The 26,870-nt window shown below is 53.6% G+C and overlaps 2 protein-coding genes across 2 annotated transcripts; one reads left to right on the top strand and one right to left on the bottom strand.

Moving 5' to 3' along the window:
- Positions 1–44: 44 nt before the first annotated feature.
- Positions 45–2,714, top strand: LOC306953631 (uncharacterized protein; the record flags this gene model as incomplete). The annotated part of the gene is made up of 3 exons (XM_079544593.1): positions 45–96; positions 172–371; positions 2,598–2,714. The coding sequence occupies 3 exons, from the start codon at positions 45–47 to the stop codon at positions 2,712–2,714; spliced, it is 369 nt and encodes a 122-aa protein (XP_079400719.1).
- Positions 2,715–4,406: 1,692 nt separating this feature from the next.
- On the bottom strand, positions 4,407–16,570 carry TPRN (taperin; the record flags this gene model as incomplete). The annotated part of the gene is made up of 4 exons (XM_079544835.1): positions 4,407–4,469; positions 4,828–4,955; positions 5,400–5,586; positions 14,618–16,570. 4 exons carry the CDS (start codon positions 16,568–16,570, stop codon positions 4,407–4,409), a joined length of 2,331 nt encoding a protein of 776 aa, XP_079400961.1.
- Positions 16,571–26,870: the final 10,300 nt, after the last annotated feature.

Raw genomic sequence — 26,870 nt, 5'->3', positions numbered from 1 at the left:
CCGCAGGAAGGGGCGGAGCGCCGCGCCGCCGTTGGGGCCGCGCGATGAGCGGAGAGGGGGAAGCGCTGCGAGGGTTCGACGGCGAGCTGCTGGAGGGTGGGTGAGCGGGGCCGGAGGGGGGCGACGGGGGTTGGTGAGCTCGGTGATCACACGCACGGTCGTCCCGAGCAGCGCTGGCGCAGCTCCGCGCCCGGCGGGATGAGCTGAGCGAACGGATCCGGGAGGAGGAGGCGGAGCGCGGACGGTTGCAGAGCCGCATCGCGGCGCTCACGGAGCGCTTGGCACGGAGCTCCGAGCGCACGGCCCGGCATCTGAGTGCGCGCTGCCAGCTGGACGCCAGCATCGCCGAGAGCGAGGCGGCATACGGCAAGGTACGGCCGGCAGGGATCGGCGCTGCCAGCTGCGGACGGGAGGTGGAGTTAGGGAGAAGGAAGAAGTTCGTGTAGTGAGTTTGTGTAGAGAGGGCGGGGGGCGCTGCGAGGGTTGCACAGAAAGGCGGTGCCTCGTCCCTGCTGACAGCCTCTCACTGGGGATGGGAATATCTTCCAAAGGCCTTCTGTCCCGAAGATGCAAACTCCTCTAGATGAAAAAGCTTTGGATAGCTAGAAAACGTTTCCGAACAAGATGGGATTGCAGTAATGTCTTATATTATAGAAGGGGACAGACTTTAGCGGGTTTTGTTGTGATAGCACAAGGGAAAATGGTTTCCAACTGCAAGAGGGAGATTTGGACTGGACATAAGAGGAAGCTTTTTCCACTCAGAGCACTGAGGCACTGCACAGGTTGCACAGAGAGCTGGTGGTGCCCCATCCCTGCAGACAGCCGAGGTCAGGCTGTTGGAGCTCTGAGCACTGCTGGAGCTGTGGGTGTCCCTGAGCACTGCAGGGAGTGGGACCTGATGGCCTTTAAGGGTCCTTTCCAACTCAAATGATTCTATGATTCTGTGACTGCTCCATTCTGCATGCAGAGTAACAGCTCAGTTCACTTCTTAATTCAAGCCCCAGTCAGCTCTTCTTTAAGAAATAAAAGTTTTTTTCCAGGTAGTTGCCTACATTTCCCTTTCTCCCCTGTGTGTTTGTAAGCATGGCATCCTCCTCACCCACCCAGCCCAGTGATAAACATGGGAAGTAGGGATGTAACCAGCAGCCACAATTCACTCATTAGTGGAATATTCATCAGCCAACACTAAAAGAGAAGTTGGTTCAGCCACCATTATTTTACCCCAGTCTCTCTAATGCCTGATGATGCTGGTCGGCCCTCTGCATCTCCCACATTAGCTGCTAATAACTGTGAAGAGTCAAGGCTTCCATCACACACACCCCAACACAGCACACAAGGGCACAGCCCTGCTGCCTCGCTCAGCCAGCACACAGATGAGGGCTCCCAGCAGAGCACTGCTCACCACCGAGCTCCTCGCAGTGCTGTGATGACACCCATGGGGATGTCAAGCCCACCAGGACGCAGAAGTGGTGTTTCCAAAGCACTTTTCAGGGAGCACAGAGCCTCAGAAGACATGCAGGGCATTTCTGAATGCTGTATGGAAGGGAAGGTGGTGTAAGGAAGTGCTTCATGGCCCAGAGGTTTGGGGAGAACTTGTACGAGAATGGAACAGCTTAGAAGTGGTGTTGTAAAGTTACACCACAAACAGCACAGGTTCGAAAAGAAACCTTCCCTGAGATACAAACCACAACTCCCTATCCTACAAACAAATCCGTGTTTATTGACATTAGGAGACAAAGACACAGCAGGTAAAAAGCTGAGGGCTGAGGAGAGGAAACACAGTCATCCTGCAGACAGAAAGGAGGAGCAGAGTCCCTTTCCTGTGCATTCAGGTCTCCTGTGTACAATTGTGCCCCTTGCCCTTCTCCGGCCCATGGGAGTCTCAGGACTCACCCTAACCCATCCACCATGTTCTGCCACGGGGACAAGGCAGCAAGATCCCACACGTCCTGCCCCTCTGCTCCTGCAGGGCTCTTCACCTCTGACCATTTCACACTCCTGTAAGGCCATAGGAATGAGTACAGACGATCGCTGGCACTGCAGCAGCTACATTCTGTTACAGCTGTCCGCTGTAAAGAGGTGAGCTGCACACAGCGAGATCTAAGCCTGGTGTTACCTGGTCTCCTAGGGCACAACAGGTGGGAGTGTTAGATTATATAAAATACGTGCTAAAAACAGAAGAAAATGAATTAAAGGAGCAAGATTTAGTCTCATTTAAGGTCATTTCGGGGTTACCTATCGAAGCAAGAAACTTGAAGCGTGCAGGTTTAGTAGTGGAAAACATTGGGTCTGCTGCCTGCAATTTTAATACTGCTCCAAAAAGTAAACTTCAATCCTCAACCTGCTGCAGGAAGGTCTCTGCTTTGTGTTCAAGACAGATAAATGGCTTGAGGATTTTTTTAATTCAGAATATGGGTGTAACAAGAGAGATTCCTGCACAGCCATCCCTGCAGTGAGACAGAACACCGAAATTCTCCGTTTTGTATTGCTCTCAGGGGTGGAGGATCCCTCCCTACATCAGCTGAACTCAGAGAGAACTGTTGAGTTGATACAAAAAAAAAAAATACATAAGCTGTTTTTATTTCCTTCTTTCTCAGATTCTGGAGAGTTCTCAGACATTGCTAGATGCCCTGAAGGGAGAAATTGGGAATGCTAGCAAAGCCAGTGAGTCTGCAAGCACTTCAAAACAAACACGTGGACAAAAGCATTCCTAAAGCTGTTCTCCAGCCTGGCCAGGCCCCTTGGTTGGGGGCAGCTGCTGTTGTGGTACAAGGATGCCACCGTTAATAAAAGTGTGTTGCAGGAGTATATTTTCCTTTCAGAAGCATTTTGGTATTAGAGAACTGCTGAACGTCACCTCCCAGCAGAGCACCACGGGCCTGTCTGCGAGGGAAGGGGTGGGCACAGAACTCCTGCACTGGGATCAGCACCCACAGCAGCACTTCAGTTGGCTGAAGGCAGCAGAGCAGGCTGCAGGATATCATTCAGCATCCCTCCTTGACCCACAGCAGAACGAAGCCAGGACAGGCAGCTCTGGCTTCACCCCTTACACATTTGTTACTCTGCAGCTCAGGAGCTGGGGCTGCCCTAAGCTCACGGCCCGAGCTTTCCACAGTACAAGATGTTAAAAAGTATAAAGAACATTTTCAGATCGTAGATCAGTGTCAGCTCGGCTAGACATTGTCTGTATATAACACACAAACCAACAAAAGCCAAACATCACCAAAAGATGGCAGCCTGGTCCTTCAGATGGAGCCACGCGTGGGGCACTGCCCTTTTCATAAAGCCCAAAGAGGCTGTGTCTATTCCAACTGCATCTCTTTTAATCCCAGAAATACAAATCACATTAGCAGCAGTGTTCAGTCTTTTCCAGAGTGTAATTTTGACCCTGAGTGTACAGTTGTAGAAAATTTAAATGGAAGAGTCTAGCAGATTCCTTTGCATATTGGCTGCATCAAACAATTACAACAGAACTATAAAAATACTAGAAAAAAAATCATATTCCTTGTTCAAGTTCTGTAGAAGGAAGGAGTGAAATGGCCCTCGTGTGCTTTGCATAGAGAAATAGAGTGAGCAAGGCAAGAAGCAAGTCTCCCCACCACCTAAGACACAAATCTAAGGCCTGGCCCCATTAGATACCAAAACAAAACGAGCAACTGGCAAACAAGCACAATTAGCAGTAGAGACTGGAGAGCAGAGGCAGTTACAGAGAGATCAAAGCTATGGCCAATGTTTGGGAGCCTTCACAAGGCTCAAGCTGGACCGGGTGCTTCCTGCTGCCAGTGCAAAAGTGACACCTAATGCTGAAGGCATTTATTCCCCTCCCCATCACCCACACAGTGCATTCAGCTTCCTTCACAAGTGCTTAACTGGCACATAAATTCCATGACAGTTTGGTGAAACTAGACCCAAAAACACACTGAGAACAACCCATGAACCTTTAGCAGTTCTTCCAGCCCCTGTAACCTGGCTGTCAGAACCAGTGCAGTGAGTCCAGCCACCTGCCACAGCTTTCTTCACTGGGGCCTCTCATGAGAGAAGTGTTACAAAAATGCTGTCCAGGCCTCATTCAGCACTTGGATGAGCACAGTCATAAGCACTGAGAGAATCTACATCCATCCTGGGGTTACACACTGCTTTAAGATACCTGTCTAATGGACAGCTGATCTTGAACAAGGGATATGCAAGGCCACAAGGAGAATAAACCATACGCATTAAAAAACCAGTCGTGTAGGTCCCAGAACCCAGTGCAAATATTCTCCAACGACGCCCAATGGCATCAAGTCCACCCTTGGCATCAGGACGCTGTGAAGACTGCGATGAGGGAGGGACCCAGGCGTTGGTTTCCACGGTGCACTGCCAGGCTCTGCCCAGCAGCTGCTGCTGCAGGCTCACAGATGGAGCAATCAGAAGTACAGCGCAGGCTCGCTGCTGAAGTCAGAGAGTCCGCCCTTCTCAGCTGGGGTGAGCTGTGGAGAAAGCACAGTTGAAATGGAATCGTCACCAAATCGAAAGCAAACGAGGACACATGCCTCTGGCGGCGAGGGCTGCGGTGGCACCTTGCCTTGGGCTGGTGAGTACTTTAATTCCCCTCCAGAAGTGCCCTGCAGCACAAAGCGTGCCAGCTGCCTTACCACTGCCTTTCACACACACACACAGGAGGTAGGGCAGCTGGTGGCAGTAGGAGCTTGCAGTAATGTCTTCCCACTGCCCGGGGAGGTGTGCCACAGCTCTCAGACGTGCTCTGGAGAAGGCAGATCCTGTCCCACCCACTGCCCAGAGGGAGAGCACCCCAGAACAAAGGCAGAAGCCACTCTGAAGCCTCACCATAACTTGGTTCCCATGGGAATCAGCTTCCTTCAGGAGGGGTCCCTCAGCAGGCATCTCCTCATACTTCTGCTCTTGCCACTTGCTGAACTTCACAGAGTGCTTTGGGGTGTAGCTGGATAGATCTGCTGCAAGGACAAAGCTGACATGAATGCTACTCACACCACCCCAAAAGGAAGAGGGGTCATGACTCTGGCAGGAACGGGATGGAAGCTGCCCATCTGCAGGACGGGCAAGGACCCTGTTCCTGCTGCAGTTACAAGCCTGTGCCATGCTCTCCACTGGCTGTCAGTTCCCCTGCCCAGAGCTGCTAGCAGACACTGCAGCAGCACCAACCCTCTCAGCATAAAGGGTATTTTTAAGTTTTACATTTTTAAGGTTCACTGCATCTCATGCAAGAGAAGTCTGGGAATTCCCTGATCTGGTTTCAAACTCTGTCCCCACTGAAACCAATTCTGCTGTCATATGACCTCTGCTAACATTTCCAGCTGTCTGGGGCACATTACGGCTGGAGGCAACACAGACAGGGACAGACACCACCAGTAGCCCTGCAGTAGCTGTGCCTCACCCACCTGCGTTTGCTGCATTGGGATGCAAAGTGCTGTTCGGGCGTGGAATGTGAAAGGTGTGAGATTTGTCCTCCTCTGTTTCAGAAGTGTGTCCTTCCTCCTCCTCCTCCTCCTCCTCTTCCACCAGTGAGTTCTCGGATGGATACTCAAACATGGTCTGCAAACTCGTCTCATTGAAAGAGATCTTCATCTAGACAACAGCCAAGGAGAATTGTTAGAAAGCAGCCTGAGAAACCATCGCTCCCAACGTTTGCACTGGCAGAGCACCTCCACCCCAAAGCTCCACCATCCTGTAAGGAAGGCACTGTGCCCTCCCATGCCTTTCCCCACATGCTCTGCTGAATCTCTTGCTGTGCTGAGAGGAAGCACAGAGGCAGACAGCCAAACGGATGGGACAGTCAGGAGCCCCAGAGGTGCAGAGTACTTTGGCTTCTTGCCGCCACCTCACACTGCGATGCCAGCAGGGCTCTGCTGCACATCCCTAGGAGGAAGTGGGGCTGCCAAGGAGGAAAGGAAAACATCCTCATGTTGAAAAGGTGACACCTCTTAGCACCTGCCCACTGCTTTGAGTTCCTGCATGCTAGAAACACCAGTGGTCAGGACATTTTGGAGAGGACATCATGGTAAGAAACTGTTCACTAGGCAAAGAACAGATCAATATCAGAAATCAGAAGACAGAAGCAGCTAAGGGAAAGATGGTAACAGGCCACATCAAAGAGCAGAAATGCCAGATAAGTGGGAGCTCCTTAAGGTTCTGTTTCAAAACCAGTCTTATTAAGTATTCTCACTAATGACCTTCGCATGATAACTGAGAGGCTGACAAATGAAGATGACTCCAACTTGCAACACGGTCAAGGGAAACAACAGAACAACAGTATGGGTTGTTTAGAAAGTCAGACAGCAAGCACCCTACACATGGGTGGGTGTTTTTAGACCAACCCTTGATCTAAGAGCCTCCTTACGACTTCAGCAACGGTGAAAACTTCATCACATGTGAATAAAAGCAGAAGGCACAAATTTCCCAGAGCAGAAAGGCCAAACTCTGACACAGTGACTCCAGATGTAGTCTTCCAGGTTCAGAGCTGTCCTAATCATTACCTACAGCTCTGAAGATCTGGTTACAATCAATTCACCTTTCTTGGGCAGGTGGAGCTGAAATTCAGCCTGCTGACACTAACAAAAACAGAGGTCGAGGAAAAGTGTTTAAGCTCTTTGTAAGTACACCAAGAAAATAAACACCAAGGAGCAGAGAAGAACTGCTGATGCCAGCACACAACACAGACAAACAAGGAGGATAAGCCTGCCAGGAATACGTTTAAGCCAAAAATAGGGGAGTATCTAGCCAATGCGGATCAGGGTTCAGGACCAGCTGCCTAAAAGGGTGTTTTGATCCCCTTACTCCTAACTGCATTTAAAACTGAGCTAATAGGGTTACGAACAGAATTAAGGGGCAGGATCCGTCTTGCTTAATTCTGTAGGTCTCTCTTCATCCTGTGCAGTCAGCAGTAGGAAGGAGATGCAGTACATCTGCCCCGTGTGCCACACTTCCCTTCACATACAAAACGCACCCCGGGCTGAGGAGCAACACGTGGCCCTCAGCAGCCTTCCAGCAGCACGGGGGTGATCCCATCTCAGAGATGGGGGCTGCAGTGAGACGTCCCTGTGCTGGAGCACCCGAGTGCCGCTCCCCAGGCTTTGCCCTGCTGCTGACCTACATGCTCCCTGGCCCGAGGCAGCAGTGATGGCTCACAATGTGTCTCTGTGTGAGGCCAAGCGGCGCTGCCAGGCTGGGCGCTGTGGGATGGAGCTGCTGAGCCATCCGAGCTTGGGAGACAGAGCTCAGTTTTCCTCATTTTCTGCTAACAGAAGGAAAGCTGTAAGAAATACAGATTTGAGGCCCATCAGGACTAAAGCTGTGCATGGGGCGAAGGCAGAAAGCAGCCCCACCCTGCAGCAGAGCCCCAGCAGGAGCAGCACAAACAGCGCCCAGAGACAGCGGGCCTGAATCCAAGCAGCTCCCGTTTGCCCACAGCCAATGCCAGATCCTGCCATGCTCTAGGAGGCAATGCTTAAGCTGTTCACCTGCAGCAGTGCCAGCCCCACACCACAGCAGCCAGTCCATGTGGAAACCCCCCCTACACAGCACACCGCCCCCCTACACCCTGCTGCCACAGAGCCTCAAGGACGCACCCTGGCAAAGCAAACAGCGGCGGAGCTGCTTATTGTGAGATTGGGAAGCAGCTGGAAATGACTACTTGGAAATTCGGCAACGGCAGCCCTGGCTTTGCAGGAACACAAAGGTGCTGGGGTTATTTCTTTAGGAGAAAAACACGTCCCAGGAGCCAGTCTTGTTCAAGGGAGGAAAACTGCAGCCTTCAGCCGGGAGTGTTTGCAAGGATTTAGCAGTATTTGCTCAGTGGAATGCTTTATGCAGAGCTGTGTCACATAACCAGAGTCCAACCCCAGCCGTGCACCTACACAGGAACACTCTCAGCAATGAGCTGGGAGTAATAAAGCTGTTTCTGGGGGGAACACTGTGCTGTTGAGAAACTGGCTTCTTGTTGCCATAGCAAAAATCATTTATTTATTTGCTAGGATTTGAGCAGTAATGAGTAATACACTACTCAGGAAAGAGAAGCCAGGGTAAACATTGCCCAGCATGGCTTAGGAACACAAAAAGGAAAAAGAGAAGCCTGTTTTGTTTTGAGAGATGCTGTCAGGACCAACCTGTACCCACCATGTACACAGACAAGAAACAACATCACCAATTCACAGCCACCTGCCACACAAACAAGGAAGGCTGGCAGATGCCTCACCTCCCAAAGTCAGGGTGAGAAGCCTGAAAGTCTCTGCGGTGAAGGACAGAGCACAGCACTGATGGCAGCTCCCAGCACGTGGATATCAGAGCAAACCAGAGCTGAGGATGCAGATCAATCTCCACGTTGTGGCTTCTCTCCACCCGTTAGCACCATGCTTGGCAGGCATGGCAGACCCAAAGGAGCAGAGCTGCTCCTCTCAGGTACTAATTCCCTCTAACCATTCTCCTCCCCGAGCAATGTAATCCTGAACTGACAAAATGAGGGACTGCACTGTCTCCTACATCCCCAGGGCACGCGTGGGCTGCCAGCACACTGCTGGGTGTGATTTCCAGCAGCTGGTTCAGCAGCTTTACACGCCTGGTCAGCTCAATGCCTCCTCCTTTCTCAGCAGCAGCAAGAGGGTTTGGGCTGATACCTGCAGGGAGCACTGGGCTGAAACCTCAATCAAGCGTGATTAAATCAGTGATCTGAAAGAAAATCAACCCGTGCTTCCATACAGTCTTACAGTGAGCTTTGCTACATCTTTTTCACTACAGTGGTAGTCAAGGAGATTTGGTCAATGACACAAAGACCTGAGCCAACACCCTAAGACATCACATCAGAGACCTGCAGCACAGCCAGCTGAGGGCCCTGGGAAGCTGCTGCTGCACAGCAACCCTTGGAGACCCACAGGGATAGCAGGGGCAGCTGAGCAAGCACCAAACTCTGGGCACGCTGGGTGGCTGTAATGCACAACAGCCTCCAAGCTGTTCTGGACAAACAGAAGGCACGGAGGGCAGAAGCATACATTTTAAAGGAGAAAAGAGTCCACGTGACTCAGCCTGACCATGCTCACAAGCTTAGCAGGCGGTGGCATTCCAAAGCTGCACGCTTCCAAAGGAACTGCAGTTTCTCACCCAGCCCTGCAGTCAATGATCTATACAATTTCATGCAAGCTTCCTCTCTGAAACTCGGAGATAAAGGCTCTTTGGGAAGGTCACCCATTCCAGAGGAGTTAGCAATGAGCTTATCAGTGTGCTGTACTTGTCCTGAGGCACAACCGTGTGCCATCCCAGCTGGTGAATAACCCCAGGCATGGCTACAAGCTCTGCAGTAGCCTCAACACAGTAACAAGGCAGTGGCTGTCATTCTACAGAAGATAAGAAGCATCCGTACATCTAAAGCCTTTCCTTGGAACAAGAAGGAAGGGTTTTTCCTTGGAATTCCCTAGGGATGGAGCAGACAAGACGTGGCTCCTCTATCAGATTAACCCCATACTGCTCTGGCTGCAGCTCCCCAGCTGTGCTCAGAAATGACACACAGCATTTTTCTGTCGCTCTGTACAGCTGTTCCACCTTCAATTCACTTGATCATTCTTTTCTGAGATGTGTTTTCCAACAGCAACACTCAGTTTTACTCAATGATCAACTGCAGAACTCAGTTACTGACCAGAGCCAGAAACACTGAGGGTTTACAGCAAAGCACATCAGCACTGCTGGCAAAGGGGAGATCACCTCCAGGACCGCATCCCAGCTCCCAACCACCAGGCAAAGCAAGAAAGTCTCCATTTACAAGGCAACCCACAAAGGCAGCCCTGTGAAATCAATATGCTGAAGCACATGGTAGACAGGAGCAACGCATGGAGATTCGAAATATTAAACTCCTCACACAAGACATGGGGAAGTTTCAAATTCCTGCTGAGAAAGAATAGGGCAGGGACATCCCCAGAGCATCGCAGGGCACATAGCTCTTCTTTTAAAACTCTTCCTTTCACCATGTCAGCCCAGCAGAGGTCCCAGTGCCCAACCGGCCACAAGCGGTGCGGCACAAAGCAGCGATTCACCACAGGAGCCCTCTGCACATCTGCATGCAGAGCCACAGCCTTCCACGGCTCAACAAGGAATCCATGCATTACTCAGCCTGTAAGGGTCAGACAGCTCCCCCTGCATGGGATGCAGCTGAATGCACAAAGAGTGCAGGCAAAACCTCGGTGCAATCAGTGCCAGGGCCTGGCGCCTTCACTAACAGCGCCGGATCTTCCCAGGGTGCTTACAGAGTTTCCCGGCAGCACAGACCCTTCAGTGTGACTTCCTGCACAGCCATCCAGAGCACAAAGCACTCCAAATCTCTCACACTGCGGGGCTGGACTGAGCCCTGGGCACATCCCACCAGCTTCTGACTTGCTTAAGAGCTTTTATCGTAGTTCTTCTGCCTCATTTGCACACACGCGATGGGCGGAAGCGAAGCGCAGGACCGCAGGAGCAGCTCAGCACAGGGTGAGGCCGTGGAGAACCCCAGATTGCAACAGCCCTCCCACTGCTGAGGAGATGAACATGACTCATCTGCTCCATCGGTACTGGGCTGGTATGACAGAAGCAACTTTTGGAGGCGCTGGCAGGCAGCAAGTAAACAGAAAAACAACATCAATGCGCTCAGGTCCAGCCTGCCCGGAGCTTTAGGCTCTACGCACTGCAGCCTGCAGCCACCCACCGCACAGCCCAACATCAGCGGTTAGAAAGGGGCACCCAGAGCTGCTGCAGAGCATCTCTGCTGGGGAGGGCCCCAGGCTGAGCTCAGACATGCAGAAACTTTCTGAGCAGAACTCACCCCTGCTGACCTCACCTACCAAAAATTCAACACGTTCCAGTCAGACACATCCAACAGCCCCTCCTTAAAGGTGGCAAATGCAGTGCCACCAGCACAGCACAGGCGCGAGAAACAGAAAATGGCGAGGCACAGGCTCTCAAAAAGGTCAATAAAACCAATCTTTGACTTGAGCCTTCCAAAATACAGAGGGGAAGGAATCTTCATCAGGTTTCTGCAGACAAATTCCTGCTTTCACTACCCGGCAAACCTATTTGTGCCATACCTTGCAAGCAGCACTGCCAGCAGCTGCCACCAATTCAATCCCCCATGGCACATGCTTGCTGCAAACAGCTCTGGGCAACAGCTGGAGGTGCTCACCCCTGCCAGCATCCTGAGCCCACAGCTGGTTCTCACCAACCACCTCCAGAAGTGAGCAGATGGAGAACTGCGGAGCGAGGAGCTCAGCAGGTCAGACCAACAGAACTGCTGCCCAACGCTGCCCATGCTGAAAGGCTGAGGGATGTCTGCAGTAACCGTCCAACAGACATTCACGTGGGTACCTGCATGCCACATTCAAGCTTGAAGCTGCTCAAAACATTGAAAATTTGGCTAAACTACAGTCTTTGTAGGCAATTTTGCAGTGCGTTTGGTTCCAACTATGTGGATCCCACTCATCTTGCTCTTGTAAGCCCTGTTTGCACAAAGCTGCTGCTCACCTTCCAGCAATAACGTGGTGCCTGCTGGCTCTCACACCCTGAAACCCACAGGGCTCGGATGCCTGGCTTAGAGGTCACCTTTCCTAAAGCGTCCCCAAAAGGGCAAAAACTGCGTCTGGGGATGAACTTGATGAGACATAAGGGATGAGCACAGCCCGAGCACCTTCTGTGCGTGCAGGACTTCATGGGCAAGCCCAAACTCCATCATGCTTAAAGCACAAAGCCTGAAGCCAGACAGACTCGTGGGCTCCCCACCAGGCCCAGCAGCCGGCAGTCCTTCTCCAGCACTCACTCCAACATGCCTCATTGCACAGAAACTCAGATTCCTACCACGCTGACAACCCCAGGTACGTTATTTTGGCATGTAACCAAGGATTGCTTCCTGTCAACTCACCCAAGCCAAATTTTATCCTCAGAGATCCAAAAGATCCACACCCTGCAGCAAGGCTGCACCTGGGGCTGCTGGCAGACCGACGTCTCCTCCCTTCCGCTGCCATAAGGGAGGATGAAGATGAGCACTGAACAGAGGTCACAGCCACGCTCTGCATCCTCTCCCCGGTGCCTCGTTTAGAACAAGGGTCAGTAGGTCTCCTCCCATCCCTGTGCACGTATCCTGTCCTCACTGCCCGAGCTGACAGCTCAGCCAGCCTCTCCCGCAGCCACCGCACTGCTGCACCTGCACTGATGGTGATGCCATAGAATCATAGAATGTCCTGGGTTGGAAAGGACCACAACGATCATCTAGTTTCAACCCCCTGCTATGCACAGGATCACCAACCACCAGACCAGGCTGCCCAGAGCCACATGGAGAGGTTTCTTGGAATGGCCACAGAGCAGAGGGACAGATCCTCATGGCCCTGGGACAGACCTGCAGGAAGATGAGCATTCAGCCTCCTGCCCATACAGGCAGCCCCCTCCCCACTGAGAGCACAGTGAGGTCTCTACCCCCCTTGGTCCCACACAACCCCACGTTCACCATCACAGCTCAGTGAACACCTGTCCCACCTCAGCAGCTCAAGCTGCCTCTACTAAAGAGCTGGGGCAGCTCTTCCATCCCCCTCGCACTTCTCCTCCCACCACCGGCTCACTGTCCAGCTGGAGTAGACAGCCCCAGCCCCAAAACAAAGAGTCGCTCTGCACACTTGAGGCATCTGAAAGAAGCAATAAAGCTGATTTCCAAAGGGCCCTGAGCAGCAGCAGCAGCACCCAGAGCACAGAGAGGCCACAAGCAGGGCTTGGCACCCAGAGCCACCAGGATGGGCTGGGGCCAGCCTGCAGGGATGGGTGGCTCAGCAGCCCAATGCGAGCACACAGAAATGTTTGCTCCTGCCCAGCTCAGACCAAAACCAAGTTTCTGAAAAGCCCAACATATCTACAAAACACAACTCATGTTTTTGGCCGGTTGCCTTGACGACACACAGCGATCTCTTGGGAAGAGACCAAGGAATGCGTTCTCATGCAAACTCCTTCCTTTTCAGGCATCAACACTCAGCCTCATTATCCAGAGTAAAAGCCACAAACATCCTCTAGGTTAAGAGTAAACAGAACTCTTTCCATTTGCTACAGCATCCCCCAGATCCTGGCTGCAGTCACACCGTGCTCTGTGCAGGGAAAGGAGCGGGCACAAAACCCACGCGCAGCCACAGCAAGGCTGCATCTCACCCAGGAACTCAAGGCTCTCCAAAGACTGGGCCTCCTTTCCTAAAGGGTTTTTGCATTTATTTCAGCCTCTGCCCTGTGACAGTTCATCACTCCTTTGCCTTTAACCTCTCTCTCAGAAGTGAGATCCCACACAGAACACCCCCACAACCCTTAGCAAGCTCCACTACTGGTGTGCACAAATCCTGCAGCATCACTGCCCTTTCATCTCCCAGACGCCTGCCGAGCAGACAGCCACTGCCACGGCTCCAACATCACGCAAAGCCAACACTCTGCAGACATAACAGCTGCCAAAGAGCCACACACAGTACCTCAGGCTGGGAAAGAGCTCTGGATGTCTCTCTCCCAAAGTCCTGCCTGGAGCAGGTCCAAGTGGATCAGAGCACGCATTCAAACAGCCCCAGGGATGGAGGTGCCAGGGCTCCTGTGTGTCCTTCTGCAGCGTTTTCCACCTCCAACAACACGCTGCACTAGCTTTGTCCTCACCTCTCTTCCTCCTTTTTGTACTGCTTAAAGGATGGCAACACCTGAGCAGATTTCCTGTTCTGCTGCACAGCTCTCATGCTTCAGATCTGCCACCTGCCTTAATTAATACATGCTGATAGCTCCTATGAAGGAACTTAAGAACATTAAGCCAAGAGGAGCAGCACTCGCCGCCTCTCTCCCAAATGAGATGAATCCCATTCAAAGGATTCCCTCGCATTGTGCTGCTCAGTGCCTCAGGCACCTGCGTGGATTCAGTCCATCAAACCCTCGTGGAATTCAGGTAACGGAATGTCAAACAGCTCTGCCTGCTATGGAAAAACATGTCACAAACCCAGAAATCAGGGTCTGTAGTGACACAGTGCCTGTGCTGCCTGTCATTATGGCAAGCAGAACAATTCACGCCTACATCTCAGCACATCAGCTCTGCCAGCATGCTGTGCCTCCATCACATCCCAACGTGTTTTGCGAAGCTGTGTGAACTCTTAGTTTAGGAAACTCGGAGCAATGGGTGAACCCTGCATGTCTGAGAGCTGAGCGGCAGCTGCTGTCCCACAGAGCAGGCAGGTGGCATAATCCCATCAGGAGGAGTTAAGCTGGCGCTCATCTCTTTCTGCCTAATAGAGACCTAATTCCTGAGCCTCTATCAATAGATCCCTAATCCAAGGAGGGCACCGTGCTCTGCAACGCCAGCAATCCTGGGGAGCTCAGTGCACACAGCACAGCGAGGGCTGAGGGACAGCCACAGCCATTCCACCCGCACAGCTCTCCTCCAATCCTACATCCCCCAGTCAGTTCACTTTCTGTCACTGTATCTCCAAGAAGAGATTGCAGGACAGGCCCTGCGGTTACCACGGAGCGCACCCCACCCCAAGCTGCCCACCTCCCTGCCCAGCAGAACATCTGCAAGAAGCCACACCAAGGGCAGTGAGGAGCTGCTTCGGGCCTCCCTGCTCAGAGCAGTGCCCCAGGCCATTACCTTCTTGCGGCGGGAGCCCGTCTTGCTCATGCAGGACCTCTCCAGGGACAGATACCCGCCGATCACTTCGATCTCGTTCACCGTGGGGTAGCGCTTTTTATGGGACGTCCCCACCTGGGGCCCATCAGCGTTCTCTACAGCTTTGCTTCTTCCTTTGCTTTCCTCATCCTCCTCCTCTTCCTCCCGCTGAGGCCTCCCACCAGCCTCAGTAAGACCCTGCGGCCCCGAGGCACCGGGCTTCCTTTTGGGCACCACAGTGAAGGTGTTACCTCCCCTCTGATGGAGCCCGGGGGAGTGCGGTCTGTAGAGGGGCACAGAGGAAATCTCCATCTCCAGCTCGGGGCCGGTTCCTCTGGGCTGATCCAAGTTCTCTGTCCTCACAGCCCTCGGGGAGAGCTCCCCGCTGTCCGGCTCCACAATGTCATCAATGTAAGTCACAGGTACCGACGGATCCAGAGGCGCCGGCGGGGAAGCGATCGGCTCTTCCTGCTCCGGAGCGGAAACCCGTGGGGGCTCCTTCTGTACTTTCTGCTGCGGGGATGGTGGTGGTGATGGTCCCGTTGCATGGCTCTGGGCAGCAGGCAGAGCTGTGCCACCCTCCCGGCGGGGCACAAAGAGGAAGGAGTTGCGTGAATTCAGGCGCAGCTTGGCCAAGGCCTGCGCCTGCAGGTCGTGAGCAGGGATGGCAGCCAGGTCGGGCTTGGGGGCCGGGTGGATCTCGAAGGAGCCCCCGGCCCGAGGGGCGGATGCAGAGAGAGGCTGGGTGGCACCGGGGGCCAGACTGGCACTGGGCGGGGGTGATGCGGCCACTTCAACCTCCTCCGGCTTTGGCCTCCTGGCATTGGCAGCGCTGGTGGATGGCACTGGCGGCCCTTTGGGCGGCACGCTCCGGGTGGTGGGCTGGGGGACGCGGCTGGGGGGAGACTGGGGGACGCGGCTGGGGGGGGGCAGGCCCCGGGGCGTCACAGTGAAGGAGTTGGAGCCGATCTTGTGGAGGAAGCAGTTGGCCTGGGGAGCCACGGCTTTGGGCGCAGCCATGGGGGCGGGGGGAGAGACGGGGACTGCCGGTGGGGTCGCAGCCCTGGGAGACACCGGGACCGCGTGGGGACCCGCGGGCTGGGGGGCGGCCGGCCGGGGGAGGGGGGGCGGCAGCGGTCGGGGGGCCGCGGCGCGGGGAGAAGCGGCGCGGGGGGAGGTCGGGGCGGCCTTCGGGACCGAGGGGCGGGGGGAGGTCGGCGCCGCTTTGGGGGGAGCCGAGGAGCGCGGGGAGCCCGGAGCCGCCGGAGGGGGAGCGGCCCCGGCCGGCGCTTCCCCGCCCCGGCGACGGCGGCCCCGCGGTCGCTGGCCGAACTTCTCCAGGAGGCGGCTGACGGTGCCCGGCTCGGCGGCCTCGAGAGGCTCCTGCGCTTCGGCCGCCTCGTAGATGAGGACCTGGTCGGCGCGGATCTCGGCGACGGCCGCTCCCCGGCGGGCCAGCAGCTCCCGCAGCGGGTCGGGACGGCGCGGAGGGGACGCGGCGGGGGGATCGCGGCGGCGCCCGGACGGCGCTTCCCCGTCGGCGAAGCAGGCGGCGGCGTCGGGCTGCGACTCGATGATGAGGATGTTGTCGGCGCGGATGGTGCGGATGCCCGGCACGGCGCTGTACAGCTCCAGCAGCTGCTGCAGCGGCCGCGCCGCCTCGGGGCCGTGCCCGGGCAGCCCCCGCCGCAGCCGCCGCCGCTCGCTCTCCAGCCGCATGAAGGGGTTCTCTCGGAGCGGGCCCAAGCTCTCGGCCACCACCAGCCGCTCGCCCGTCCCCGCCGGGCCCCGAGCCGCCGCCGCCGCCGCCGCGGACTCCGTCTCTCCGGCGGCCGCTCCGGCCAGCTTGGCCCGCTTCCGCTCCAGGATCTCCCTCTTCCAGGCGGGCTGCGCCCGCGGCCCGGCACCGAGCGGCGGCGGCTCCGCGCTGCTCATGGCGGCGGCTCTCGGGGCGCTGCCGCGCACGGCCGCCGCGTCCTCCCCGTCGTCCTCCTCCTCCTCCCGCCGCACCTGAGCCGGGCACTGCGCAGCGCCGCCCCCGGGCCGTCCTGCGGGGCGGGGCGGGCGGCCCCGAGGGCGGGAGGGCAGCGCGGCCCCGGGCGGTGCGGAAGGCGCTCCCTGCGGCCGGGAGGGACGGAGCCGCCCGGTTGTGGGGCGGCTTCGGAGTGATGGAATACCGAGAGCGGGAGCGGGCGGCACCGCCCGCCCCAACCCTACGGCTGAGAGCGGCGACCCGCCCGGCCCTCCAGTCTGTCCAGGACTGCCCGCGAGTTCTCTCTGCCCTGCTGGGACTCGGTGGCTCCTCTCAATTTAGTGTCATTGGTAAACGTTAAAGAGAACTGAGTCTCAAACGCAGCCCTGTGGATCCCGCTGGTGGCTGATATCAAGCAAACTGTCCCAGCAGGGCATTCACAACCACGCGGGACTCCATGCACCCCGATGGGTCCCGTGTGCCCCGAACTTTGCTTCCAAAGGCCACACGTTCCCGGGTCCTGGTGCTCATCCACCCTGCCCAGAGCCACGGCACGTTACCCCACCGAGGGCAGGCTCAGGGGAAGCCTTGTTGCTCTCTGCAGCCCCCTGACAGGAAGCTGTAGCCAGGTGGAGATCCGACCTCTTTTCCCATGCAACAGCAATAGGGTGAAAGGCAATGGCCTTCAGTTACACCATGCGAGGTGCAGGTTGGATATTAGGAAAAAATCTTCTCAAAAGAGAGGTGATGCAACAGAACAGACTGCCTGGGGAGGGGGGGATGTGGCACTGAGGGACATGGTTGGTGGGCATGGTGGGAGTGGGCTGCAGTTGGGCTTGGTGCTCTCAATGGTCATTTCCAACCTTCACGATTCTATAAGTCAACCAAAGAAAAAAAATAACCCAAATCTGTTATTTTTTTCCTATAATTTGGGCCCTAGACTGGGCCATTTAGCAGGAACACAAGAAGGAGCAGCCGAGGAGGAAGGGGATGAGAGGTATGTGTGAGCATCACCCCACTGTCGGCTCAGCTGTGGTCTGAGAAAGAGCAAAAGTAAGTGGGCGTCAAGGGAAAGGAGCCCAAGGTGGGCATCAGAGCAACATTAAGAAGCATTTTAAGGAAAGCTCTGAATGAGGCAGTGAGGTTTCTGTGCTGTGGGCAGCAGGCATGGCTTGGGAAGGCAGTGAGGAGCAGGACCAAGCCGAGGAAAGTGAGCACTGCAGGACATCAGACAGGAGCACAGGAAAACATTTCTTGTGCTGCTTTCACTGCTCTGCCATCGCTGCTCCACTCAAAAACACAGAGAAAAGCATGGCCAGTGCTTTGCTTCCAGGCAGCCTGTTATCAGCTGCCACCACGTTTCGTTGGGAAATCCGTGAGATCAGGAAACAATTGGGAGCTCAGGGCTTTCCATGCCTCAGATAACACTGTGTGCTGAAATCCTCCGCTGTGAGGCGCGGAGGGGAACGGCACGCGGTGACGTGAACAACCTTTGCCCAGAACCGTTCAGTCCCAGCCTGCTGGGGCGTTACGGAGCCGCACCCCAGCACAACGTGGGTGCTCCACCACCTCAGATACAGCCCTGCTTACTGGAAGGAATGTTGCCTCCTGCTGATAAGGTTCTACCTTTGCACTCCTGAGCCAAAACGGAGCAATTTGCACACATTCAACCAGACTTGGAAGTGAGCGGCTGCTGGAGTTTTATTGCCAACGTTGCCATTGTGCTGGAAAGGGTCCAACGTCCACCTCTGCTGCTGCCTGGCTGCGTGTGCAAGCCCAAGCTCGACGGAAGGAAGCAGCTCTTTGCAGTTAAGCTTTAATAACACAAGGCTGGTTTAAAGTTTGCACACGCCTCTCAGTGTGCCGTCCTGCATCACAGCCCTCACGGCATCCCACAGCGGTGCCCTGGGTTGAGCCTGAGGACAGGGCAGCAGGCAGTGACGTTTCCTGGGGTGACTCATGGCTCAGGCACTTACAGAGCCAACAATGTGCCTTTGTACTCGTGGATCTCAGTGGATTTCTCTTTCATGGTCTTGTCTGTTGGGTTTTCAGCCCATGTAAAGCCCACAAATCCCGAAATAATGAATCCCACGGTTGATCTGCACCTGGTACAAAGGAAACGTCTCCCTTTGTGGGGACTGAAGCTGACATCTGGTGGTTTTGTTGTGTGCCCTCCTGCCTTGGTGGAAAAAAACGCAGCCGTTATTCAATTCCTCCCCTGCCAGCAAGAATTGTGGGGCCTTCTATCATAGTTCCCATCAACTGCCTTTGTTCTAGGCTGAGCCTGAAACAGCATGAGGGACTGGAAAGTGAAACTTGGCCAACTACTGAACGCCCTGGAGCTGATCCCCATCGCTGCATTTACACCTCTGGATTCTGCTGGAGCAGCAGCTGAGCACCCTCACTAAGAGGCTCCCCTCACTAAGAGGCTCCTGGGAATCCCATTCAGCTCTCAGATTCTGGCACAAACGCTCGATTACAAAACCCAGGTGTGACATTGACAGGGGACAGGGCCGGGGCTGTGTGATGGCAGAGTGCCACTGCGCAGCAGAGCTGCGTGGCTGTGCAGGCAGCAGCAGGACGCAGTGTGTCTGGTACGTCAGCGCCAGGCCCACACCCAGCAGCTGGCACTGATAGGATGCACGGGGACAAGCCCAGGTGCAGCCAGGTGTGGAGAAAGCAGGGAGGGAGCCGGGCAACAGGACTCAGACGTGTGTGATTTCCCCCTCCTCGCCCTTTGTTATGTGGCAGCGTGAAAATCTGCCTGCACGGCCCTGGGCTTGTCCCCACATCACCTGCGTGAGGAGAGAGGGAAGAAGGTGAGAGATAAAAATAACCCTTTGCATCTGGGCTTCTGCAATGTGTTTGACTTTGCACCCCATGACACTGATTTAAAAACAGTGCAGTGTGGAGATTAAATGGCTCCGGAATAAGGAATAAAGGCAGGATTTCTGGCCACCAGGTTACTCAGGGCACCGGTGACTGGTGAAGGAGAACAGGGCCAGCTCTCTGGCACGGTAGTGGTGGGGAGGTGGAAGTGATTTCCATCCTCTGCCACTGCCGAAAGATGGACAGCAATGTTTCCAAATGGGGAGGATGCAGACACAGCTGCTGAAAGATCCCAGAATGAGCAACAGTGCCCTAAAGGATGGCAGCGAAGGACGGGAGCGCAGCTCTGTGTGCTTAGAGGGGCTGCAGTTATGGCACTTGGCGAAAGGCAAACGCACCTGAGCACACATTTCAGCAATGCAGATAAAGGGAGAGCTCACAGCCGGAGGCTGGGACCACAGCTGCTCACTTCAAGTCCAACAGACAGTGGCTGATGGAACTTGATGTCTTCCATCCTCCCAGGTGTGCTGAATGTCTTCACTCTGTCCCCACCGCAGGATCTGCCTCCCCCTCAGTGTCCCTCATTGACAGCACTGACAGCTTTTGCTTTTCTCCCCGTGCTGCTCCCCAGGGCACGGTGCTCACCCTGGCTCTGCTCTTTACTTTTCAGCGTTTCTCTCTCTGCTGCCTTTCAGAAGTGCCTGGCGCCGGTTCCTCCCTCTCTGCTGGCACAGCACACGCTTTTGCCAGGTGGCATTTCCTGGGCTTACCAACTCAGCCAGAGAACAACAAAAGAAAGAAGAAAAAAAAAAAAGAAAGAAAAGAAAAAAAAGAGAAAACCTGCTTTCCCAGAAACGTCACTTTTTATTAAATCACATCTTAAAACCTAGAAACATTCACGTCATTGAAACCTGCTTATCACACACAAAGCAGCAGATAGGCTCAGAGGAACGCTGCGGGCGGCAGTGGGCTCCTGCACGGCACAGGGCTGCTCCCAGCACAGAGCCGCCTGCAGCCCGGCCGTGCTAACAGCTTCCTTCCTCCTCCCCAGGGAGCAGCCTGCTGGTGTGGGGCCTGCTGAGCTCACAGGTGGCAAGCTCCATTTTCCAGACTCTCCCTTCAGACAGCTTTTGCCTGCAGCCAGCACAGCCCTCCATCCTGGGGCTGACATCTGCAACTCCGACCAGCTGAGCAAAGGAACTGGAAATGAGAACTGCTGTCTGAACTCTGCAGAAATAGTTGAGATATTAAAAGTACGCTGACCTCCCAGGCCTGCAAGCACGGTTTTTGCTGTGGCTGTTGCTTGGCATCACAGCTGAAGTCGCCCAATTCCAGGAACAGTGTTGTTAAAGAACAACAGGAAGCACACAGTGGAAAATCTGTGGCCCCTTGGTGCTCACTTAGGTACAATTCCAGTGCATTTCCCTGCATTGTGGCACACAGAGCTCGCTTGGTTCCTACAGCCCTCCCCAGCTCAAAGCCCAATAAAGGGAGGTCTCGTTTGGCAAGCAGAGTCAGGGGGAGCACAGGGACACGGCCTGCACAGTGAGCAGTGTCCCCATGCAGAGCACCTCACCCTGCTGTGTGTGTCTGAGATGGCTTTAGGGCATCTCAAAAGTCAGGGTAAGGATTCCTGTGCTGTACTCGAATTCCCAGCTCTGCACAGGCAGGACTTTTGATTGCAGACCCCAAAATCAACAGCCCCCCACTCTCCCTTGAAGCTTTTTGAACACCACCTGTGTGTACCTGTGCTGTCCTGAGCCAGCAACGCATCCCCATGCCAACAGCCCTCTCAGCACTGCTGCAGTCCCGTTCCCCAGGTAAGGATCATCCCTGCATACAGCTCATCACACCTACACACAGCCATGGGAAGATGACTGTCAGACACACAAAAACCAATGACAGCAGGGGCAGGGGAGGTGCTGTGCTGGCAGCTTATTGCTCACACTCAGCAGCTCACAAGATGGGCTGTGCTGTTAGAAGGGGAGAACACATAGCTCTGCTGCTGGGAATGCATCTGGGGCCACTGCTGCTGCCGTAACCATCAGCTGCTCTGGATGCAGAGAGCACATTAACTAAGCGCTGCTGCCTGACCATCACTACATCACAAGACCCTTGATGCTTTCTATACGTCCTTAACATATTTCAGTTTTAAGGATGCTCTAAAATCAGTACCATGATGTGAAAAATTACCAGGTTGTGTTAGTTCTTTGAGATGTACTCAATATTTATGGAAAAAATGCAACTTATTTTCTCTTCAGAGAATATAAGATATGGATCAGATATGGACTTTGATGTCCATAATTTTATTTCTTTCAGGCTTTGCACGCTGATGGGAAGTACAGAATTTACCTTCGAATCAAAGCAGCTACCAGTTCCTATAGCTGGGAGGTTAGACAGCCAGCCAGCCCTGCCATCCTGCTGATCGCACAGCACAATTACCCCGGGTAACAGCAATCACTGTCAGGTTCACAGCCATTAAACCACCCATGTACTCACTCAACTCCAGCAAACACAGTTAGCAGCAAGCTGATTTCTCATCAAAACCATAACAGTTTCCAGTTGACTTTGGCTTGAGTTTCCACACCTGAGAAATAAAACACAGTGCCATGAAAGACACAGATGGCTGCAGATGCTCAGCGATTGGTGGGACAGAGCACAGATCACAAAGTACTCTATTTTTATAGATGGCTTAGAAGATGGCATTGCCTGTCCATGTCCCCAGGGAGGATATCTGTGTGTCACCCTGCAGGAAGGTCTGCCTGCATCACCAGGTCCAGTGAACGTCAGGAAAACCAGCACAGAGTGACTCAGCTCAGCGTGTGGCTGCAGATCTGCTTCCTGCTGCTGGCAGTGGGGCTGCACGGCACAACCCGGCACATCCTCTGCTGCATGGCAACCCGTGCCAATTGCCAAAGGGCCTGGAAGGATTATTTTTGAATGTTAGTAACATCGCATCCTGAACCGAAGCACCGCGGGTAATGCATGTATGCGTCACTCCTAAAGTGGGTTACATGGGGAGGTTGGTGGCCCCGCCTGTGGCAGGGGGGCTGGAGATTCATGGTCCTTGAGGTCCCTTCCAACCCGGGCCATTCTGTGATTCTGTGGGTTGTGATGAGTTGAATGTTTATGCAGAGAGCAAGCAGAGCGAGTCTGCTGTGCGCCTCCTGGCAGGGCCTGGGCTCAGGATGCCACCTGCAGCTCTCACCGTGCTGGGGCTCCTCAGCATCACTGCCTTCTGCTCTTCTGACCGCCCCAACTCGTGCTGCCTGGAGGTGATGAAGCAGTGTTTGCAGTCACCCTCAGCAAAGCCCTGGGAAGAGGAACCCACAGCCACAGCTCACTAACACAGCAGTGTCCCGAAGCAGCAGCAGCTATTTGCAGAGCAGATATGTGCCAAGAGCTGGAGATGCAAACATAGCACAGAATGGTGATGTTGCCTTGAGAGGTGACGTGAAAGCACAGACAGATGTTTTGTCCAGAAGCCTCTGGAGCAGGACACCTGTGTGCAGCTCCAGACAAGTCCGGGCTGAGAAATGAGGGACAAATTCATTTCCAGAGTGCTCTCAGCAAAGCAGCGCTGCTGGGAGGCAAGCAGAGCTCCCCAGGGGCATGGGATGAGGCTCAGGGAGCTCCTGAGGTGCTCGGAGGTGGAGGGAGTGGGAACCCACAGTACACACAGCAGGGCCAGGACGGGCTGTTTGCCTTCTGCAGTCAGATGTTTCTCTGGAGCTACACAGACTGGTATGATTTTATGGGTTTAATGCAATAGCAGGGCTGCTCTGCTAATTCATTCGTTTGCCATCCCAGGCCTGGAGGTCAGTTGCAAAGGAAGCTGGTAGCTGCAGTGTGAGGAGAGATGCAAAAAGCTGTAACAGTTTTCTGACTTTCTCTGTCCCTTAGGGCACCAATTTCTCTTCCTTCTCATCCTTCCCAGCCAATAGAGAAGAGAAAAGCCTCTCTAGGAAGCCCTGTACAGGACAAGTGCTACAACCAAAGAGATGGGCATCCCCAGCTTCTGGAGCAAGGCGACCGAGCTGCCAGGGCTGCTCCCAGTCTGAGCCCAGCAGAGCTCCCTATTGGCATTCCTCAGTAGGAAGGGTAAGTAAAGGGCTGGAGTCACAGCCTGCACTTTGCTGAGGTGCTCCCATGTAGCTATTCCAGTTTATCCCACTTCTCTCCAGGTTAACCAGGACTTGCACTGCACATCATGGTTCCTCCAGCCCCTGCTAAGGGCAAATCCAACCCCTGGAGCTGCAGGAGCAGCAGGCAAGCAGAATGGCCATGCTGGGGCAGAGCCCAAAGCACAGCACAGCAGAAGGGATGCAGATCCCCCAGAAGAGCAAGTTAACGTGGGCACAACCGTGCTGCAAGCTGCTCCCCAGGATCCCCTTTCTTACACGGCAGCTCCAACTCAGACAGCAATTAGTGTGTGTGAGCAAAGCAGTTCCATGGCTTCAGACAGACGCATCCCAACAGCACAGTTCAAAGCTGGAGGAAGCACAGAGAGGCCTTGGGCAGGACAGACTGCACTCGGCTCCGACAGCAGCATGTACACAGGTCGCCCTGTGCAGGCTGGTCCAGCTGAGGAGTCACAGGCTCTATTTGTAATGCTTACACTTGTTTGATTCCCACCCGATTCTCTGCTGATTCCTTTTTCCCCCCAACAGCCGCTTACAAACTTCAAGAGGTTAAAAGGGGAAGAATTTCTTTTTTTCCATCTAAACAGTCAACGCTTCAATGACGCTACTTGCACAGAAAACATCAACACTCTGCTGTCTCCCCAGTCACAGCTTTGAGAGTGTTTCATCTCTCGAGTCAAAAGAATGCTACAACAGAAACAATACGCTCATGTCATAAACATCACAAGCTATGTTGATTATAGATCTTTGGAAAAGAGAGGAACGCAGTCAGTTTGTCATTACACTGCACCACAGTCAGCTGCACCAGAACAGCGCGTGCTGCTTGTTCCAACACACATCTTCCTACAGTGCTTATGCAAGAAACACCTTTCTACTTTGCAACCCGAGTTCCACAAGTGGTCAGTGCTAATAGATACACAACAATTGTACAGACAAATCACTGAAGTGGGGACATAAATGGGCCCTTTCCCAGATATAGAAGGTTTTCAATAGTTCCACAATGCTACATCCATGCTACCAAGTTCACCGAATTGGGATTTCACTTCAGAAAAGAAAGAGGGAGAACAAGTTGTCAGTCTCCAGTTAGGAGCAATAACCATAGGAGGTAAAAGGGTCACAAAGGGAGAATTTTGTATCAGCATTTTAGTCCTGCCACGACCACGCTCTAAATAACACGTGACTTTGCTTTCTGGACCTGTGGCTCCCACCTCTCACAAGCACAGCTGGTGGAGGCTGCCACGCTAAGGAACAGACAATTGGTATCCATGTGGGTTTGGGGTTTAGATCTGGCATTTTTGCCAAAAGTCACAGCCTGTCCCCTTCACTGCAGGTCTGGAAACCCAGCCAGCTCTGGGGCTGGAGCCCAGCAGGCAGAGAAGCAGCTGTGAGCTGTTTGGTTCAATGCGCTGCCTTCACGGCTCCAACCTCTCCCTCTCTCCAACTATTCCTCCCTTTACACACCATATGTACATTCTTTCTTCAAAAGTTTTGCTACGAAACTGCTCTAAATGTACAGGGTTCAGCAGTTCCAGCCAGCAGCCTGCCCCCAGGATTACACCACACACATCACAGAGGGAAGGAGTACTCTACAGATCAGAACAACTACTGCTTTTTGCAAGTATTTAAAGCAACGTCTGTACACATATTTGCCATCGCGTCACAATCTGATAATTTAGGTCCCAGGAAATCAGGAAAACAATCCTAACCTGGAAAACAATCCTCATCCTCCCTGTTCACCTCCAGTACATTTTACTTATGTAAGAAATGGAGTGTATCCCCTCCCAGGAGAGCCGGTGACCTGCACGGACTGCAAGTGGTATTGAGTTGTCCTCTGGAGAGCTGCAGATGGAGAAAACCAAACCAAACCCCTCCCAAAACAAAAATCAGTCCCTGTGCTAAAGGAACACAAAGGAAATCTATTCCAAAATAGATCCCTCAAATGTCAAGTACAAATCTGGGCTCTCAAACCACAGCAACAAAGCCCTGCGTTTGCTTTGCCCTGCACAGGAAGGGATGTGAGCAGCTCTGCCCAACAAACAGGTCTTTCTAGCACTGAAAAGAGGAGATCTACGCCCAAACAACTCGCAATCAAGTGAACACAGGGAAGATTCAATCTCATGCTACAAACCCGTGCTGAACTCTTCAGGAAGCATTTCTTCCCAACCTCCTGGGAGGGTGTCTGATGGCCTGAACCCTCACTGCTCAACACAGCAGCCCCAAAGAGCCCATCTCTCAACACGCTGCAAAATACTGGCGTGAACAATTACCATGGCTATTAATTTCTACTTCATTTTTATATCATAGTGAACCTGGCCGAGGCTTCCCAGCCAAGTACCGTATTTCTAACCTAAAATATTTCAGCAAAACTAAAGTCACATAGTTTTGCAAGCAGCAAAATAGAAAGTAACAAAGTTGTGTCTAACTGGAGGAGAAATATACATTCGTGAGAGCACATACAATTTGTGCAACACAGCTACTCTGAAAGTAATGAACCAAACCGGATTAATCAATGCAGCAGACATGCAGGGTCTGCCAGGTTACGTTAAAACCATGTTTGCTGGTGATTAAATATGTCTACAGAAGATATATTACCATTCTGAATATATTTTCAAGCAGACCGAAAATACCTCATCTATTGGTTACTGGTGTGTTATTTTTAACTAATTAAATACCAGGAGGGGTTTCACCCTCCTCTCTATAAAAATTGCACTTATTTTCTATTAAACAAAACCAAAAAAAGTTAGACTTCAATTCTATATTCCAGTATATTCACATTGACACTGGATCGTCTTGATGTCAGCCTGCAGGAGTGGGTGTAGCAGTCCTTGCTCTCCAAGATCCCCAGGCACAGAAGGTCCCATGAGTACAAAACCTTCCTTCCTCTGTGCTCTGGTCACTTCTTCATTGTAGTGCATGGGTAATTTATTTTTATTTTTTGTAAGAAAACCTGAGCTTTAAAAGTCTTTAAAAGGACCTGGAATCAAATCTGGCCCATTCTGACCCAAAACAGCTCAGTTCTGCAAGGAACTCCATCCTGTCCTCACTTCACACAGCTCCTCCTGAGACACCACGGCTCTGACCCGAGGCCAGCGAGGCGTCAAACCCCTTCCCCTCCAGTCTCTCTTGACCCAGGAGACTTTCTTCCTGATCCACTTCCGAGGGCTCCTTCTTCCCTCCCTTTAGCACTGCAGCCTCCTGTAGGGCTCCCTGTGCCAATAAAAGAGTCTCTCTGCAATAAGCATGACTTCTTGGACACTGGTGATCAACAACTTCTTGCAAAGTCTTCTCCAGA

Source organism: Tetrao urogallus, assembly GCF_951394365.1.
Source record: "Tetrao urogallus genome assembly, chromosome: 19".
NCBI classification, from domain to species: Eukaryota; Metazoa; Chordata; class Aves; order Galliformes; family Phasianidae; genus Tetrao; species Tetrao urogallus.
The sequence above is the reverse complement of the archived record's forward strand: the minus strand, read 5'-3'. Positions and strand labels throughout refer to the sequence as shown.